We start from the raw sequence: 19,948 nt of genomic DNA, 5'->3' as shown, positions 1-19,948 counted from the left end.
AATATAGGATTCTCGGAGCTGGAACTGTAATCATAAAAAGAAGATAACAAAAGAGAAGCAAAATTCATAAGAAAAGCTGAGGTTGTGGTTGTGGTCTGACGTATGTCAATGGAGGTGTCCAGGCACACAGGAAAAGGCACACAGGATGGAGGGAGCAGGGGCAGCGCGTTGTGTTCCCGGCCCCATTTTTTCCTTCCTGCTATTACAATGCTCATGGTAGAGCTGATGCAGCCTTGTCACCGGGTCTCTCCTCAGTAATGAAGCACGTCTGGTGCTGAGGACTGAGTGAGGCTCAGCAGGGGAGAGCAAGCGCTGTCAGCAGGCTGGGTGGGGCTGAACAAGTTTAACGCTTGGTGACACGGGCACCAGGGTTGTGGACGTGCAGTGGGGGAATGCTGGCAGGTTGCAGACAGGAAGGCTGCGGTCAATGGGGAGGCTTTGGAGAAGCTGCCATGGAGGCAGAGCCGAGGGCAGGTGGGTGAAAGGAGGCAGCTGTTGGGAGCTCCTTCTGGGGACGGAGTCCGTGTAGAGCTATACTGAGGATAAGTGAGGTGGGAGCCTTACAGGAGAAAGGAGTTTGAAGGTAGGTGGGGAAGTTAGGCCTGACAGGATGGCTCTGGCCTTTCTTTGCTCCTCTTTGCCATCTGTGGCACCCATCAGGCTTCATCTGTCTTCCCTATGGGGATTCTGACTTCCAAGCTCTTATTTGCATTATTCCTGCTGCTTGAAATGCATGATACATGCATTGTTGTGCCACCACAACAGTCACCTCGCAAGCACCAGCTGACATCACCAGTTCCTTCTGTGCGGATCAGATGTCTTGTCTTGCTCTCCATGCTGAAGCAATGAGCGTTCCGTTGTGGTGTTCTTATGTCATAGGTTTTTCTTGCCAGCTGTCTTAGCTCTGGTTGTCCCAGGTTTGCTAGCTCTTCTTTGCAAGGGGGGCCATGCTTTCTGTGGCCTTCAGTGTGCCTTTCCATGTGCCCCAGAGCCCTCGGTGTGCCTTTCAGAGCAACCCAGACCTTGCACAGATCAGGTGTGTCTTCTGTTGTGTAGAGTGGTGATCATGGCATTCCAGGTTTGTCGGCTGTTCTGTCCATCCTTCTTACTACTGGTCATCTTTGTTTTGCTGGCTCTATTCTCTAAGGCACCACTCTCTGGTCCTTTCCCACCTGCCTGTACTGATGTCTCTACTGTGGTCATCTTGATCAAAATGTTTCAGTCTGGCCGTCTTGATGACTGCCCTCTCAGCTTTGCTGGCCTTTCTCCAGTGGGAAGTACTTGCTGATCCATCTTGCCTAGTTGTCTGTGCTTGTGTTGTGCCAGCTGCATCATGATCTTCACAGCCTAGGTCTTTTGGGTTAGCCATCTTGCCGTGTCAGTACTGCTAACAATTTTCTAATGAGCAGCATTCTCTGGCCCTTCTTTTCCAGCAGGATACCTGTGCTACACTGTTGTGTGTTGTATGGTTTTTCTGGCTGGCGTTCTCTTCTGTGCTTATTGTGTTCTTCTGATGGCCTATTCCTGAATCTAGCACAGACAGTGTTTCTTCAGGGATGTTCTTAATGCTGCTTTGTGATTTTTGTTGTTTTTGTTTTCTTTCTGGTCTGGGGTTGTCTTGCCTGTAGGGTTCCAGCTGTGGAAGCAAATAATGCTCATGAATAGTGTATGGAGGAAGGAGGAAATAATGGGAGAGCACAGAGTGGAGGCAAGGAGTTGGGGTAGAGGTGGGAGAAATTGCAGGATAGGGTGGCTGTCAGGGAAGTAATTAACAGGTCAATTTGGGTTCAGAGAGCATGTGTTGCCTGCTGCTAGTGGGCTGTTTGGTTAATGGCCAGTAAGAAGGTAAATACCTGGCCCTTTTCCTCACAGGTGCTGCAACTGACTGACGGTGGCACAGTGGTTTGGCTGGCAGCCCGGGGCGAGTTTCTCCTGGCTGGTGGTGGACAAGTGCCAGGGCAAGAGCGCTCCTCTGAGTTGCCTGAGGCACCTGTGATTGTCATGCCTGCTGATAATGATGCCAGCCCAAGGTACCAGGGAAAGGGGAGATGGCACCGCACAGCAGTGGTACCAGGCAGGGCAGGGTCTGCTTGGAGGACCTATTCGATCTTCCCTGGCTTTTCTCCTCACCTTCTGGTCTGTGGTTTCTCCCCAAAGTGTACGGCTGCTTGCTGCAGCTGCAGCCATAAGCAGACTTACAGGCCCAGAGCCTGGGCTATGGCTTCATCAACTGCATTGAGATGGGTGACTCCAACAAGGCCATCAGCACCCTCAACGGCCTCAACTGCAGACCAAGATCATCAAGGTGCTGGACACCAGGGGGTCCCTTGGGGGGGGGGGGGGCAGATGCCGGGGTTTCTCGGGGGGGATGGACACCAGGGAGTCCTTTGGGGAGGGGTGTGTGGATGCTGGGGTCCTTTGGGGGGGGTTGGACACCATGGGGTCCCTTGGGGGGGTGGACACCAGGGTGTCCCTTGCAGGGGAGGGGGGGAGCAGATGCCTGGGTCCCTGGGAGGGGGGCCATGGGTGGGAGGTGGTTCTGCTGCCCGGACACCTGGGTCCCTGGGGCTGACCGCCCCCCCAGGTGTCCTATGCCCAGCTTAGCTCAGTCTCCATCCATGATGCCAACCTCTACACGAGCAGCCTCCCCAAGGACATGGGGCAGGAGATGGAGCAGCTCTTCTCCCAGTACGGCTGCATCATCACCTCCCACATCCTCGTCAACCAGGTCACAGATGCGCCCGGATGCCTGGGCCACCACAGGGGAGGGGGGCTGCCCAGATGCCTGGGTACCCAGTAGGGTCTATGGAGCAGGAGAACGTTTCCTGGATCCCACGGATGGGCAGTGGGGTGTCTGGGTGGGAATTCCTCGGACACCTGGGTCCCGCAGGAGAGTCTGTGGGGGGAACTGCCCAGATGCCTCAGTCCTGCGGGTGTGCAGCAGAGTCTCAGCACTCTGCATCCGACTCCCCGTGCACAGGTGTCTCGCAGGGGGTGGGCTTCATCTGCATTGACAAGTGCAGGGAGGCAGAGGAGGCTGTCTGGGGGCTACATGGGCAGAAGCCACTGTGTGCCACCAAGCCCATCACCGTCAAGTTTGCCAACAGCCCAGGCCAGATTCAGCTCATTTTGTCCCCAGGCTGGTGCCAAGTGGGGACCGTGACCCCCTCCCCTCCGGCCCAGGAGTCCAGGGGGGGTGTCTGCTCTCTCTCCCCTTTTCCTCCATTGCTTGCTTTTTTTTTTTTGGAGGGGCTATGTTTTGGATTTGTGATGAAAACAGTGTTGATAACACAGGGCTGAGTTAGTTATTGCTGAACAGCAATAGTTAATAGCAGTTAGTTATTGCTTACACAGCATCAAGGCCTTCTCTGTTTCTCATGCTGCCCCACCAGTGAGCAGGCTGGCGGTGGGCAAGAAGTTGGGAGGGGACACAGCTGGGACAGCTGACCCCAACTGACGAAAGGGATATCCCAGACCGTATGACATCATGATCAGCAGTAAAAGCTGGAGGAAGGATGGGACATTTGGAGTGATGGCATGTGTCTTCACAAGTCACTGTTATGTGTGATGGAGCCCTGCTTTCCTGGAAATGGCTAAACACCTGCCTGCCAATGGGAAGCAGTGAATGAATTCCTTATTTTGCTTTGCTTGTGCATGCAGCTTCTGCTTTACCTGTTAAACTGTCTTTATCTCAACCCACAATCTTCTAACTTTTGCCCTTCCCATTCTCTCCCCCATCCTGCTGGGGGGGAGTGAATGAGCGGCTGTGTGGTGCTGAGCTGCCTGCTGGGGTTAAACTACAACAGTACCTCTGTCCCTAATGCTTCTTTCTCCATCTCTGTCCAGCTCCCTCTCTCTTCTTTTCTCGCGTTGTCCCTCCGTCCTGCTTCTTGTCCCCATCTTTTCTGTCTGTATGTCTCTCTCCTGCTGCCTGTCTCATCGTTTCTTGCTGTATCCCCCCATCCAGCTGGCTGTCTCTTGTATCCTGTCCTGCTCCTTGGACCTTTTTCTCTTCCTCCATCTCCATCCCACAGTCCATCACTTTTTTCTTCTCCATCTTTGTCCTGATCCACATCCCTTTCTTTCTCTCTGTCTCTCTGGCTTGTTCCCTGTCCTTCTTTTTCTCTCTGTATGTTCTGCTCCCTGTCCCAGTCCTTCTCTCTCTCCTTCCTTCTTCCTCTTCTCCTTTCCCCCCCTGCCCTGCTCCCCATTCATCTCTTTATCCCTAAACCGTACCCTTAGTTACCAACCTACCAAGATTTTAGTCCCATAGTGAGGAGTTTTCCCTTATCTAGAGAATTTATGGTTTGTCTGAATGTATAAAAGCATGTAAACCTAAAGATAAGGTGGGATTTATCCTCAGTGCTTCTTCATGATTTTATGTTCTCAATAAACAGCAAAAGCTCAAAGTAAACTTATGTTTCAGTCTGCTTTGACAGCTGGTACCAGGAGGGGGCAGTGCAGAACTGCCCTGTTGGTGCAGCACCTGGGGATGTTCTCAGGGAAATGTGGACAGCACTGTGACTGCTGAAGGACCCCAAAAATCACCTAAAAGACTCTGGGCCTTCTACCCCATCTTGGACCACCCCTCTTTTGGTCTTTCAGCTCCTCTAGGACCTCTATGCTGTACACAGCAGCTGTCCTGAGGTCCTGTTGTTCCCTGTGAGCCTTTTCCTGCCTGTATAGTCCTTTTATGACCCCTCTAGTGTCATCCCAACCCCTCCTGCGTCCCTCATTGTGTCCCAGAGCTTTCTTTTGCCCCTCTCACTCCCTTTGGACCCCTTTAGTCTCCTTGGGACCCCTCCCGAGGCTGTCTTTCTGCCGCAGAGCATGAAGAGCCACTGAGGTTGTCTCTGTTCTGTCCCTGGCCCCCTGAGGATGTGTACTTTGCCCAGATCCCCTCCCGAGTTCCTTGCCATGTCCCTGAGCCTTCTTTGGTCCCTCTGGTCCCTTCTTGTCCCTGTAGTGCACTTTGAGCCTCTCTTGTTTCCTCAGATCCCCTCCCGAGGCCTTCCTCGTGTCCTGAAGCACTCTTTTTGCCCTCTCTCTCTGGGCTCTCCTGTCAGCCCTCGAGCCCCCCTGTTACCTCTGTCCTTTGCTCCAGAAGCCATCCAAAGGTCCCATCGTGCTCCAGAGCCTTCTGCTGCCCGTCACTGGTATCCTGGGATGCCTCATTGGTGCTGCTGTGTTGCACTGTGCCCAGGCATGCAGTGTGGAGGGACACCCTTCTCCCTGCCCTCCAGTCTGCCCAGGCTGGTGGCTGGGTACTCCCAGGTAAGTACTAGGCCAGGGTGCCTGGGCTGCTGGGTGCGGGACAGAGAGGAGGGGCTGGGGGCAGGACACAAAGGACCATGCAGGTGAGAACCAGCTGCCATGGATGCTTGAGGTGGGCAGTGACTGGAGAGGAGTGGCAGGAGCAGGGCAAGATCGTGAAGATGGAGGTGCATTATCAGAGGCAGTACTGTGGGGAGGAGCAATTTCTCCCTGTCCTCTGGAGGGAAAAAAACTATGTCAAAGCTATCCTGGAGAAATACCTGCCATTTAGGTTATGAAACTACACGACTTCCTGAGAACAGCTGTGTGCACATGGTGTTGCAGGCCAGGATTGCCTGGGCAGGGATCCCCAAGTTGCGTGCTGAGCTCACAGGACAGCTGTCTGTGGAACAAAAGTCAAGGACGACTTCTCAGCCGTAAGAAACTTTCAATTTGCTCCCCTCAAGACCCATCCATTTGCCTCTGGGCCTCTCACAAGCTTTTTATTTGTTGCCTTATTTCCTCAGAAGCCTGTTTCCTTCTAATTCCCACATGATTACTCTGCTTGCCTTTTGGTCCCTGTGGGCTCTTTGGTAGTATCAAGACACCTGTTTGTCTTTTTGCCCCATTAAATCCCCTCTCTTTTCTCTCTAGTCCCCTCAAAACTTCTCCATTTGCTTTTGGTACATCCCAGAGGCCTTGTTTTTCCCCTCGTCCCCTCTCAAGGCCCCTTTGTTTGCCCCCAGTCCCCTCAGAACTCCTCTGATTTCCATCTACTCCTCGCAGGACAGCTGGGTTTGTCTTTTGGGGCACCTGAGAGCCCCACATTTACCTTCCTTGTACCCCCAGAGCCGCCCCCCCCCCCCCCCCCCCCCCCCCCCCCCTTGTTGCCTGGGGACTTGCCTATTTGTGTGTCTTGCACCCCAGAGACCTCTGTTTGCCTTTCTTGTGATCCAGAGCCCTTCATGTGCCCTCTAGTCCCTGCAGGACCTCTCCATTGGTCAGCATGCCCTGGAGCCATCCTTGTCTTTGTGCTGCAGGTGGACTCATTTGTCTTTCTTGACACCTCTCCTGAGGTGTTTTGTCATTTATTTTTGTTTGAGCCGCTTAAGGGTTACTTAAGGTGCTTGGTACAGTTTCTGATGCTTTTTTGTTGTTGTTTGTTTCAATCCCATCCTGGTGTTTTCTGTCCCTTGGGACTTGTTTACTTCTGTTAAGGGAGTCAGATGGAGAAAACCAGGAGTCTCAGTGACTTAGAACTGTTGTTGGTGATCTACAGTATTCACTTTGCAACCAGAGATATTTTAGAGAAGGATTCTTGCAGGATTTAATTCTGCTTTGTCATTCAGTCCTATCCAGAATGTAGTGCTGGTACAAGTTCAGCAATATACGTGAACGTGTCTAGCATTGTACGTGTGGTGGTGAACGCTTGTCAGGTTGGGCAGACGGCTGAATGGATGCAGTGTCAGCAGCTGCTGAATGAGTTGTAGTTTTTGAATGTGTCTAGCCTTGTACATGTGGTTTGTTTTTCCTTGCAGGTTGGACTTAGAGTTGAAATAGCATTTTCCTTAATTAAAAAAACCCCAAACAACCCAGCCCCCCCACTACAAAAATAACCCTAAAAAAACCCAGCCAGGGATTTTTTTTTTTAATTTTTTTCCTTCAGCTGGGTTTTTTTTTCCCTGCTCTGCCATATATAGTGTAGTGAATGACCATGGGGAGATGGCTGTGGATCTGACTGTTGAAGGGTGCGTGGAGTTGAAGTAGATGGTCAATGTAGAGGAGGATCAGGCTATGAAGCAGGTGAGTGTAACTGGTTTGTGTGAGTGTGGGATTGTAAATTCTTTTGAGGGGCTTTCTAGTTTCTGGTGTCATCTGATGGGTGAAGTGTTATTCTTGTGTGCAGGTTTGGAAGGCGAGGGTCCACTGCAACGTGCAGAGCTCCCTCATTTTCCGCCAGGAATCCAAATCACGGAGATGATGTTGCTGTGAAGAGAGAGATGTGAAGATGCTAAGGACAGCTGTGTGTCTCGTAGAATAAAATTCTTTGTGCTGTGTGTATGCGCATGTGTGTTCCTCCTTTGAAATAAAGGTGAGCTGGCACGGTGTTTCAGCGTTACGTATTGTACCTGCTGTGACGTGTCTGTCTGTCCTCGCCACAGCTCACATTCATTTCCGTTGCGTCGCTGTAGTCTTGGCAGCACTGTGGGTTCCATTGGACACGCTGTTGGTGGAGCCAGCGATCGATGGGGTCGCAGGTGCTCGGGCAGGTGGCGCTGCGTCAGCTGGAGGCTCCTGTTAGCGTAGTAGCAACGGCTGGGTGCAGCTGGTGGTGGTGGCACAGCCACACGGCCAGCAGTTTGATGTTATGGTGCATCTGTTGCATGTATGTTCATTCCCCTAGGAATCTGGGGTTCCCAGAAAAAATGGGTGGCGGAGCTGGAGGAGAGCAGGTGATGGCTAAAGGCCAAGTTGCTTGCTTGGAGGGGTTGCTCTCTGCGGAGCTTCAAACTTTGGAGCTGAAGTGCAAAATCATCAAGTGTCCGAGCTGGACCGTCATGCTCATCCAATCTCTGGTCACGTCGAGGCGCTCCAGTTGTTTTTCCTCGGAATTCCAAAGTCCTTGGTTTCTATTATTTTAATCTTTACTACTTATTTACTTTAAAACATTTAGAATAAAAACCTCAAATAACAGTAACTAGAATAGTCTTTGGAAGTAAATAATGCCTATAATCTACTCTAGCTATTACTTAAAACTTGGCAGACAGTAATTACTCCCAGTTTATACAATAAAATTACAAATACCAGAATCTAAATAATAGAGCAGTAATCGGAAGTAATACCTGTAGAAAAACAACTCTAGTTAATATTAAAAAACCATAATTATGCATGCTAGTTAATCCACTTAGTACTAAAGTAACAATTAAAATGTTAGAGTGTAAATAAACAAAAGAAATATTGTTTAGGAGTGAGTAATGACTAAATTTAATTGCAGCTATTACTTAATGAACCAGGCAGTAATTATTCCCAATCTGTAATTAAAAAATGTAATAATTTAAAAATCCTTTTTAAGTGATAAAGACAGAAAACTAACTGGGAGTCATTAATAGCTAAATAGCCATTATTAAATAAATTGCAGACATTAATGACTCCGAATTGGAAACAAAACAATAGAGTTTTAGAGTTCAAAACAAACAGAATTGGAAACTAATCGGGAGTCTTTAATGCTTAAATTATAACATAGCTGTAAGTTCAGTGGCAAAAATGACTCCTGCATAGAATCAAAATAGTAATCAAAGCTTTAGATTTTTAAATAAAGAGAAATAAAAATGAATCATTAACTAATAGCTACATTCAAATGTAGGTATTAAAAAATTCCCAGGTGGTAATGATTCTCAACCAGAACTAACATAAATTAAAAGATTTAGATTTAAAATAAAAGTAAAATTAGAAAACTAACAGTGAGTCATGAGTGCCTAAATTTAAACATAGCCATTTTTTTGGGGGGGGGTGGGGGTGTGATGGTGGAAATAATCACAGGTACTAATTACTTCCAAGTAGAGCTGAAATAAAAATAATGCAAATTAAATCTGATTAACAAAGTGAAATTTAATTTTAAAAACATTTAGTACACTAACTGGGCATCATTAATGCCTATTATTTATTTAATAATAGCAATGTTAAACTTATGCATTAACAATACCCAAGCAGTATTGTCATAAAAATTTCCAGTTATGAAGTAGACATAGAATACTAATTGGAAGCAGTTTATTATAATAATCCCTTATTGTAATTGTGGTATTAAAGTACTCCTAATTAGGTTTCTAATTAATAATCTGAAAAAGTGATTTAGCATAGTAATTAACCTTTCCTTTTGTGTTAGTCTGGTTTTTGTGCTTTGTCTCCTTTTCCATTTTTCCTGCAGCAGTAGTAAATAGAGCACTCTTTGGGTGCAAGCCATTCATTAATTGTATTTTATAATATTAAACTATTTAATTAGGCCATTTAAATAATACAATATTATCCAATTCAAGAATTAGATCAAATACAAGGAATGAATTAATTGCACCTAAGGAGTATTCCATTTAATAGTGCTGCACCAGTGCGCTGACACTTGTTATTTTTATACTTTTTTCTTACTGGACTGTCATGCATTCATATACCCGTAATTGCTGTTCTAATTCGGAATAACTACTAATCAGAATAATCATGAGAACAGATTGTTGTAACCTATAATTAGCAATATTGATTAAATAGCAATTATTGCTTAAATATGCAAATAGCGCAATTATGCAAATCAGGGCGTGTCCTCCCCCGCTCCCCCGGTCACGCCTCATAATTAACCCCCCCCCGCATCCACGTAGCACCGGCCGGAGCCGTGCGCCGGCCCCGGAGCGAAACGACGCGGACGCAGAATCGAGACGGCACCAGCACCGCCACGGCACCTGCGCTCCGCCAGCAGCCGCAGCCCGCCACAAATGCGGCGAAACGAACGCAGCCGGCGGCAACGGCGGCCGTTACCGCTGGAACCCGCGGAGAAACGCCCTCACGGAGGAACACGGGCGCCGGGCCCTAGAGATCCGCGTCCAGAGGACTAACCGGCACCTCCGGGGCTCCGGCGGGCTCCCCGCCACACGAAGCGGCTTCTCGGCTACGAACAGACACTACCAGCGTCCCGGAGCGACGGCCGACCCGCACGCGCCAGCTACCGGACTCGGTCGGCCGGCGCGCAGCGCCTAGAGCGCCCATTAGCACTCCAGGGAAGGATCTCTACGTACTCGAGCGTCTCCCGGAAGTGCCCGTCAGTCCTCCGGAAATGGCACTCTATGGGCCGGCAGTCCGCCAGAGAATCGGAAGTGCCCGTCAGTCTTCCGGAAGTCGCACTCTATGGGCCGGCAGTCCTCCTGGGACCCTGGTATTTCCAGTCAGTCCTCCAGAGGTCTCACTCTATGTAACAGCACTCTTCCAAGACTACAGAAAATGGTCCAAAATTAACTGCAAAAATAACTAAAAATTAAAAAAAATGAAAGAACTACTGTGGAAATGTCTTCTCCACAACAACAAGATGACTTCTCTCTAGAGTGCTCCAGGGCTTTTGCTGAGCTTTGCTGACATCCGGACAGGGCTCTATATCATTCCAGAATGTCTGACAGCTTTTGCTGGGCTTTGCTGAGGCCTGCAAGCGCCTTGCTTCTCTCCAGAGTGCGCCAGGGCTTTTGTGGGGCTTTGCTGCCTTCCAGAGTGTCTGATGGTTCAGTGGTTTCAGCTTGGACCTGGCAGGTGTGGCCAGGTCCATCACTCCTTGTTTCAGGGGCCATCATGGGCTGCCTTTGGGGGGGCACAGAAGAGGGGGTTTATGGGAGGCTGAGGCAGTTTAGGGGGGGCCCTGGACCTGCAGGCAGGCATGCTGGTCACGCAGCCGGTCGTACTCGTGTGTCAGCCCCTCGGCTTGGCTCTGCGTGGCCTGCACCTCATTCACCTTCTCCAGAGCTGTGATGGTCACCCCCAAAACCTGCTGACCCCCTCGTAACACCCCAGAGCACCCCCACACCCCGCCCTCCACCCCAGGCCACCATGAGCCTGCAGTGGACAGTCATCGCCACCGTCCTCTACGCCGAGGTCTTCCTCGTCCTCCTGCTTTGTGTCCCTTTTGTCTCGGCCACCAGGTGGGATGGGGGGGACCTGGGGGTTCCCCTGGGGCTGGGAGTGTGTACTAGCTCCCATCCCTGACCTCCGGTCTTCCCCCAACAGATGGAAGAAGATCTTCAAGTTGCACCTGGTGGGCCTGGCCGTGGCCTATGGCAACACCATCTTCGTTGTCCTCCTCATCATCCTCATCCTCCTGCTCTTTGGTGGGTGCTGGAACCACCCACCTAGGGGATTTGAGCTCGGCTGCCCCAGACCCCCCCCTTTGCTGATGCCCCTTCCCTGCAGTCACCCTCCAGGAGACCCATAGATACAACATACCAGAGTGGGTGGCCCTGCAGAGCAGCCCCGGTACCCTCAAGCACTTCCACATGAAGCTCTTCTGGGCCCAGTGCAACCTTTACCTGGCCAGCTTTGCCCTGCTGCTCTTCTTGTGAGTGTGGGGGGCCCAGGCGGGGCACGGCGGGCCAGGGGAGGCCATGGGGCCCAGCTCACCCTGCCTCCCACAGCCTCCTGCACTGCCTGGTCACCCTGATCTTGCAGCAGGCCATGCTGGGCGCCTCCACTGAGGCCTTCTGGAAACAGGCAGAAGATGCCAGCCAGGCTGCCTGCCTGGAGGACATGGAGGACAATGAAACCCTGCAGAAGGTACTGAGGCCGGTAGGGGTGAGGGAGAAGGGGCACCCTGGACGCCTCAGTCCTTGACATGCCCCCGGTGTCCCCCGCCTTCCCCCAGGCAGCTGCAGGAGGTGGGGGGTGAGGGAGCACCCCACCACCCTCCCATGACAAGAATGAGACCTTCAAGGCCAAGGTGGAGAAGCTGAAGGAGGAGCTGGTGGTCAGCAAGCCCAGTATGGGGGGAAACTGGGGGAAGTAGGGGGTACACCGCTTGCACCCCCCCTCACTGGGGAACCTGCCCCCCCACTGCCACCCCAAGACCCACCCCCCGGAGCACTATCTGCCCCCCTCTGCCCCACTCAAGTGGCATTGCCCATTCTCGCTATTTGGCAGCGGCTCCCCCCATCCCTGCCGACCACCTCCCTCACCTCTACCAGAAGCAGGACTCAGACCAGAAGGGAAGTCCTGCCCACACCTAGGCAGCAGCACCCAATCAGAGCCATCGGAAGTGCTGGAACACACCCCCTCTCTGGCACATACTGAGGCAGAAGGAGGCGCTGCCACTTCTGGCCATGGCCACCATCTTCCCTCTCGCCCGGAGAAGGGGCACCGTTTCTGCTGGGTCTGTCATCGCTGCGGCGGCTCGGGAGCCGCAGAGGGGTGCCAGATTGTGAGCTCAGGTATCCATTGCTGGTGAGGGGGTGCCAGGTATTGTCTTTGGCAAAGCCTAGCAAAAGCCGTGTGGCACTCCGGATAGAAGCAGGGCCCTTTACAGGCTTAATTCTTTGTCTGTTGGGTACTCTCTCAATTTTTAAGTTTTATTTATGTCTAAATCCTCGTACTCCACAGCACTCTTATAGCACTTTAGCTGCCTTTTGATTTTATTTTTTTGTGCGCTTCTTATTTTACTCTTTGCTGTTTAGGATGCTTTCATTCAGCCCCCACCCCCCTGATGACATCTGTACTTTGTTAAATCCCCTTCAGAGTTCCTCATTATTACCTCCGAGGCTGCTTTGGTCTCTCAGGCCCCCTCGGGACTCCTCCGCTCCCTTTGCTGAGCTCTCGCGAGACATCCCCTATGCCCTAGAGACCCATGTTAGCTCAGGAGGGCACTTTGCACCCCTCTCTTCCCCTCAGAACCCGTCCTGAGTCGACAGCTGTTACGCCGGTTGGTCTTTCTGTCTTCTCATCCGTTTGGTGCACCTCCATTCAGTCCCCAGTCCCCTGAGGACACCTGTACTTTGTTCAATTCCCTTTAAGCTCACTGCATCCCTGAGACTTCTTTGGTCTCTCTGGCCCCTTTGGGATCTCTCTAATCCCTGTGACAATATCTCTTGTTGTGTCAGAACCTTTTCCAAAGCCATCTGTGTGCTCCAGAGCAGTCTTTTTGTTTTCCATCTCATAGTATGTTTCTATTTGGTAGCTGGTACCCCAAAGATGTCTATCATCAGCTCAGATCTCCTCTTGAGTTTTTCAGAGAAGGTGATAGCCTTCATCTGTTTTTATGGACACATCTCCTGTGGTGGTTTTTGTTCTGTTTTGCAATTTGTTTTTGTTCTAGCTACTTAGGTGTTAATTAGGCTGCTTCTGCTTCATACAGCGTCCGATACATTTCTTGTATTTCCATGTTTTTTTGGCATTTTCTGTCCTTTGGGACTCATCTAGTTCTCTTAAGGGAGTCAGTCGGAGAGACCGCCAAGGTGACTCTGAATTGTCAGTGATTTACCATAAATAATTTACTTTGCAACCGGAGATATTTTTGAGAAGGGATTCTTACGAGATCTAATTCTGCCTTGTCATTCAGTCCTATCCAGAAGGCAGTTTTGGTCGAAGTTAAGGCAGTATGCGTGGTCTTGCTAGAAATGAAGTGTAACCCCATAACATTTTTTTTTTTTAATAGGAAACTAAAGTACATAATTTTTGATAAGAATACTGTTATTGCATTTAACAAGCTACTTTCTTACATAGCTTAGCAGGACATCTATCTTTTTCTATCTACACCCCAGAAAAATTAATTTCCTACCCAGTCATGTTGCTGATGCAGTGTAGATGTAGTTGTAGTAAAAGAACAGGTATCGTTGTTTCCAGCAAGGCTCGCTTTCTCTGTTCAGCACTTTGCACACCAAAACTTAAGGCAGATGAGCAAACTTGCTGCTGCTCCTCTGACCACCTTTATGTCTTCTGGTGGTTCACCCCTCTGCTTTCCCAGGGGATTGTGGCAAGGGTGGTGGGCGGGGCCTGGGGTATATGAGCCACAGCTGCTCATCAGGGAGCTCATTGTGCTCCAGGGCTTTTGTGGTGTCAGTGCTCTGCTGTTCCTTCAGTTGATTGTAGCTTTTGAGCTGTCTAAGCTTTTTGGGCAGATATGTTTTGATGCTTAGAGAAGCGGAGGTGTCTGTCTGAGGTCCAGTCAAGGTTCAGCAGCACTGAACAATAGAAAGTACACTTGTATGTAGCTTTTAAAATTTTTTTTCAGGTCAGTATTTTTTTATTTAGTGTTTTAAGATGGTTTAATAGTATGCTTTATTTTTTTAATTTCTAGGTGCATTGCATTTTCCTGGAATTTCTGACTTTATTGAAGATGGAACCTTGTTTTTTCCACCAGCGTTGCTGTATGCTGTGTAAGTTGCTGATATCATCTCTCTTAACAGGGCTGATGGTGAGATTATCTGGCAGGGGTTAGGGTGAGCATCTTGTCTGCATCTGTATATGGAGTCTTAGTATTTCTCAAGAAAGTAGTAGGGACATAAGGCATAGTGTCTTTCAGGGTATGGGACGGCTCATCGCCTTTCCCGATCGCCTACAGAGTACCCTGTTGTCTCTAGAACCTTTGCAGCTTGCGGCAGGCCCCTCATAAATTATCAGTGTCAGGAGTTCACTTCTCTTTGGTTTTGCAGGTGCTATGCAGGCCGCCTTTGGAATTGGATGAGCATTTGAGGTGAGCTGGGTAGTAGCAAGAAGGAGTGTGGGGCTGGTGATTTCTCACAAGCGCAATGGTAGTTTTCTGTCTTTTGGTATCTTAGGTAGCACAAGTGATGATGGCTGCAGTGTCCAACACTGGAATCTGTGCGGAGCAGGTGAGCAGAAGGCCATGTTGCTTTTGAGGAGGGGGGTGTTGTGGAAGAGGTCTGTGTTGACCCATGTGATACTTACTGCTGGCACTGTTTTTCTTGCAGGTGATGCAGAGGAACCTGACAACTGCAGGAATATCCTGGTTAGCTGACGTGGCTTTTGTTGAGGATGGATTCAGACCCCTGGCCCTCTGAAAGCTAAGTTGAGGGACCAGGGACCACTGCCATACAGTGTGTAATTTTGACTTCAGTTGAAAGGAGAGTTTCCAAAATGGAAATCTTTCTCATTCAAAGAAGTTGCATTTTATGAACTTCCCATCAGATTGGATCTCCAGACATGATGTATTTGGCAGTAGAAGTCATCAGCAATAAGATTTTTCACTCTTTAAAAAAAGAAGTCAATTTCCTTCCAGAGACCCAAGCACAGCATGTTTTTCAATAGTTGATGGCATCACTGGTCTTTTGGCTTCTGAGTTGTAAGAGTTGAGATATCATAGAAATATGTTCCTCTGTATGCTTCAGTACAGCCAAAAGCATTAGCAAATCCGCCAATCCTTCTTGGTAGCCTTTATGCATTGCAGCACTGGGGATTTGACCCCCCACCCTCCCAAGTAAAACCGTATGGGGGATCTCTTATCTCACTGATTTTTCTATCATAAATAAAACTTTAAAAAAAGTTAAACTTGTAAAATTTACAAACTGACTTGCATATAACTATAACTGCCAAATAGCTATAGCATGTAATTTATTAGATGTACTTAAGCAGTTAGGTATTTGTTCTAAATCTTTAAAAAGGGAGGCAACTGAATATTACAGGTGTTTTCCCTGATATCTTGATGGAGTGCTCTCAAGTAGTTTATTTCTCTCTCTCTTTCAATGGCATGTTTCCCTGGTAGTTCAGTAGCATCTCTCTTGGGCAGTGCAGCTGGCCAGATGTCCCTCCTAATTATGTAACACACAAACCCCCTGTAATCAAATTATAACTACGTATTTTGGAGATATATAATTTAATGGTATCAATTAACAGCTATGCAAGTTAAATTAATGCAAAAGGAAAATCAAATACTTTTATACTATAAGTATTTTTATTGGATATATATAAACATATGCACACCGTTTTAGTATAAAGTGAATTACTGAGATTTATTCTTTATTTTTTATTTTACTCTTTAAAGTTTTACACTTCACTTTCAGCTTTATTGAGCCAGCAAGCCAGATGTGCAGCAGCGCAAGGGCTGTAGCTGTCGTGGTGGATCTGTAAGCACAGATTCTGATTACGGTACAACCTTGTCCTGCAGTCTCACAGGGTTATCTCCTGCAGCAGTGCTGTAAAGAAGGGATGAGACATTTTCCAACCCCAGCAAGAGTGTTTACTTTTATGCTAAGAATGTGTTCAAAATTGTATCAGTCTTAATACTGATTTGAAGTGTTCAAATTGCTCTAGCTTTTAAAAGATGTCTTGTATTTGGAGCTGACCTATTTACATAGACTGCTCCTCTAGCTCAACTACTATCCTATCTCTTATTCTGAATTTAATTCCTCTACTTTCTTCTGTGTTATTTTTTTAACATGCTGAAATATAGTTTGGGATTTTTGTTCAGATGCGGTGGTGTAAGTGTCTCGTGATGCTCAATAGATACCCCCCCAGCCCAGGTTTGCCTGCCGGACATTAAGAATACTCACTGTAAGAGGCCAGCTGTGTGTCTGGAGGCTCCTGGCTGTGTGTGGAGTGGGTGCCCCACAGGTGCAGCAGCAAGGGACATTTGTTGCCCTGGGGAGCCTGTCGCAGCACGGGAATGGAGGGAAAACATCATGGAGCAGAGCCTGAGCAAGAGATGTGGCACCATCCTGTGGCATGCTCCCCCTATGCTGTGGAGCAGTTGGTGTGGATTATCTGGTGTGGGTTAGTTATCCAGAGGGGATTATCTGTTGTGGGTTATCCCAGGTGAGTTATCTGCTGTGGATTATCCCGGGTGGCCCCCCTGGTGTAGGTCATCCCCATGCACATCCCCCCATGCATGTTTCTACACACATACCTCCCCACCACCCAGTCTTTCTGTCTCCCCACACCTGAAATGCTTCCCACATGGGTTTTTTACACGCAGGTTCCCCCCATCCCTCACCTGCCAGGTGTTTCCCACCTGCCCTCCTATCTTGTACCCCCATTCCACCCCCCCCATGTTTTAAGCAGGTAAAGTAGGCAGCCAAAGGAAGAGAGCTGCTCACCCAACATGTTGGCAGAACAGCCCATCTAGCCTGCTTGCTGGCAGGAGTGTCAAGGAGTGCAGAGCTATGCTCCTGTCCAGAGTGAAGATGGAACCTCCAGGGCTCTATGGTCATCTGCTAAGGACATCTAATGCACCAACATGCCTCTTTGCTTTCCCTGCTTCATGTCTAATTGCGTTCCACATTGGAGGGTGGGGTGGTAAGTAACATTGTGCAGTGTCTCTCATCTAAGTGACGAGCTGCGCTGGTTTTGGCTGGGGTAGAGTTAATTTTCTTCATGGTAGCTAGTATGGGGCTATGTTTTGGATTTGTGCTGGAAACACTGTTGATAATACAGGGATGTTTTTGTTGTTGCTGAGCAGTGCTTACACAGAGTCAAGGCCTTTTCTGCTTCTCACACCCCACCAGTGAGTAGGCTGGGGGTGCACAAGAAGTTGGCAGGGGACACAGCCAGGACAGCTGACCCTAACTGACCAAAGGTGTATTCCATACCATAGGACATCATGCTTAGCATATAAAGCTGGGGAAAGAAGAAGGAAGTGGGGGGACATTTGGAGTTACACTGTTTGTCTTCCCAAGTAACCATTATGTGTGAGGGAGCCCTGATTTCCTGGGGATGGCTGAACGCCTGCCTGCCAATGCGAAGTAGTGAATGAATTCCTTGTTTAGCTTTGCTTGCGCACATGGCGCTTGCTTTACCTATTAAACTGTCTTTATCTCAACCCACGAGTTTTCTCATGTTTACACTCCTGATTCTCTCCCCCATCCCAAGAGGGGCGAGTGAGCGAGTGGCTGTGTGGGTCTTAGTTGCCAGCTGGGGTTAAACCACAACACAAGCCCTGCACAGGAAGCCTTGTGTGCATGCAGGATTAGGAGAGCAGATAACTGATAGCACAGAGGTCAGGAAAGATACAAACAACACACAGGAGATGAAGTTTTAGGAATAAAATGGCAAGATGGATGGATGTGATGAATAAAGCAGCTATGTCACCACTGACTAGTAAACAGGAAACGCAAGCTTTCTTACGTAGGAAAGCACTTCCAAGGAAGGGTGCTGGCTAGCAACAGCTTTCAGGGCTGGCACTTTCCCTGTGGGAGCCATTGCTGGACGTTTTCAATTTCAGAGGTGAGCTCTCCGAGCCGGAGAGATGGTGACCATTCCGTGAGGTGGCTAGAGAAGCCCGGAGCCCCACGGTTGCTGGGCCTGGGAAAGCGCTTCCAAGGAAGGGTGCTGGCTAGCAACAGCTTTCAGGGCTGGCACTTTCCCTGTGGGAGCCATTGCTGGACGTTTTCGATTTCTGAGCTGAGCTCTCCGAGCCGGAGAGATGGTGACCATGCCGTGAGGTGGCTAGAGAAGCCCGGAGCCCCACGGTTGCTGGGCCTGGGAAAGCGCTTCCATGGCACGGTGCTGGCTAGCAACAGCTTTCAGGGCTGGCACTTTCCCTGTGGGAGCCATTGCTGGACGTTTTCGATTTCAGAGCTGAGCTCTCCGAGCCGGAGAGATGGTGACCATGCCGTGAGGTGGCTAGAGAAGCCCGGAGCCCCACGGTTGCTGGGCCTGGGAAAGCGCTTCCAAGGCAAGGTGCTGGCTAGCAACAGCTTTCAGGGCTGGCACTTTCCCTGTGGGAGCCATTGCTGGACGTTTTCGATTTCAGAGGTGAGCTCTCCGAGCCGGAGAGATGGTGACCATGCCGTGAGGTGGCTAGAGAAGCCCGGAGCCCCACGGTTGCTGGGCCTGGGAAAGCGCTTCCAAGGAAGGGTGCTGGCTAGCAACAGCTTTCAGGGCTGGCACTTTCCCTGTGGGAGCCATTGCTGGACGTTTTCAATTTCAGAGCTGAGCTCTCCGAGCCGGAGAGATGGTGACCATGCCGTGAGGTGGCTAGAGAAGCCCGGAGCCCCACGGTTGCTGGGCCTGGGAAAGCGCTTCCATGGCACGGTGCTGGCTAGCAACAGCTTTCAGGGCTGGCACTTTCCCTGTGGGAGCCATTGCTCGGACGTTTTCAATTTCAGAGCTGAGCTCTCCGAGCCGGAGAGATGGTGACCATGCCGTGAGGTGGCTAGAGAAGCCCGGAGCCCCACGGTTGCTGGGCCTGGGAAAGCGCTTCCATGGCAGGGTGCTGGCTAGCAACAGCTTTCAGGGCTGGCACTTTCCCTGTGGGAGCCATTGCCGGACGTTTTCAATTTCAGAGCTGAGCTCTCCGAGCCGGAGAGATGGTGACCATGCCGTGAGGTGGCTAGAGAAGCCCGGAGCCCCACGGTTGCTGGGCCTGGGAAAGCGCTTCCATGGCAAGGGTGCTGGCTAGCAACAGCTTTCAGGGCTGGCACTTTCCCTGTGGGAGCCATTGCTGGACGTTTTCAATTTCAGAGCTGAGCTCTCCGAGCCGGAGAGATGGTGACCATGCCGTGAGGTGGCTAGAGAAGCCCGGAGCCCCACGGTTGCTGGGCCTGGGAAAGCGCTTCCATGGCACGGTGCTGGCTAGCAACAGCTTTCAGGGCTGGCACTTTCCCTGTGGGAGCCATTGCTGGACGTTTTCAATTTCAGAGCTGAGCTCTCCGAGCCGGAGAGATGGTGACCATGCCGTGAGGTGGCTAGAGAAGCCCGGAGCCCCACGGTTGCTGGGCCTGGGAAAGCGCTTCCAAGGAAGGGTGCTGGCTAGCAACAGCTTTCAGGGCTGGCACTTTCCCTGTGGGAGCCATTGCTGGACGTTTTCAATTTCAGAGCTGAGCTCTCCGAGCCGGAGAGATGGTGACCATGCCGTGAGGTGGCTAGAGAAGCCCGGAGCCCCACGGTTGCTGGGCCTGGGAAAGCGCTTCCATGGCACGGTGCTGGCTAGCAACAGCTTTCAGGGCTGGCACTTTCCCTGTGGGAGCCATTGCTGGACGTTTTCAATTTCAGAGCTGAGCTCTCCGAGCCGGAGAGATGGTGACCATGCCGTGAGGTGGCTAGAGAAGCCCGGAGCCCCACGGTTGCTGGGCCTGGGAAAGCGCTTCCATGGCACGGTGCTGGCTAGCAACAGCTTTCAGGGCTGGCACTTTCCCTGTGGGAGCCATTGCTGGACGTTTTCAATTTCAGAGCTGAGCTCTCCGAGCCGGAGAGATGGTGACCATGCCGTGAGGTGGCTAGAGAAGCCCGG

The 19,948-nt window shown here is 50.2% G+C and overlaps 1 protein-coding gene and 1 long non-coding RNA gene across 2 annotated transcripts; both read left to right on the top strand.

Annotated features, from left to right (window-relative positions):
• The first annotated feature begins 10,827 nt into the window (after nucleotides 1–10,827).
• Nucleotides 10,828–11,776, top strand: LOC127028458 (B-cell receptor-associated protein 31-like). The gene is made up of 5 exons (XM_050914202.1): nucleotides 10,828–10,919; nucleotides 11,005–11,105; nucleotides 11,188–11,332; nucleotides 11,409–11,579; nucleotides 11,665–11,776. Exons 1-5 carry the CDS (start codon nucleotides 10,828–10,830, stop codon nucleotides 11,774–11,776), a joined length of 621 nt encoding a protein of 206 aa, XP_050770159.1.
• A 2,110-nt stretch (nucleotides 11,777–13,886) lies between these two features.
• LOC127028460 (uncharacterized) lies at nucleotides 13,887–15,699 on the top strand. Its single transcript, XR_007768003.1, has 5 exons — nucleotides 13,887–13,965; nucleotides 14,060–14,138; nucleotides 14,415–14,455; nucleotides 14,541–14,594; nucleotides 14,694–15,699. It is a non-coding gene; the product is annotated as an uncharacterized LOC127028460 (long non-coding RNA).
• Nucleotides 15,700–19,948: the final 4,249 nt, after the last annotated feature.

The sequence above is a fragment of the Gymnogyps californianus genome, unplaced genomic scaffold, assembly GCF_018139145.2.
Source record: "Gymnogyps californianus isolate 813 unplaced genomic scaffold, ASM1813914v2 HiC_scaffold_32, whole genome shotgun sequence".
NCBI classification, from domain to species: domain Eukaryota; kingdom Metazoa; phylum Chordata; class Aves; order Accipitriformes; family Cathartidae; genus Gymnogyps; species Gymnogyps californianus.
Note: the sequence above shows the minus strand (reverse complement) of the source record. Positions and strands in the feature narration are given on the sequence as shown.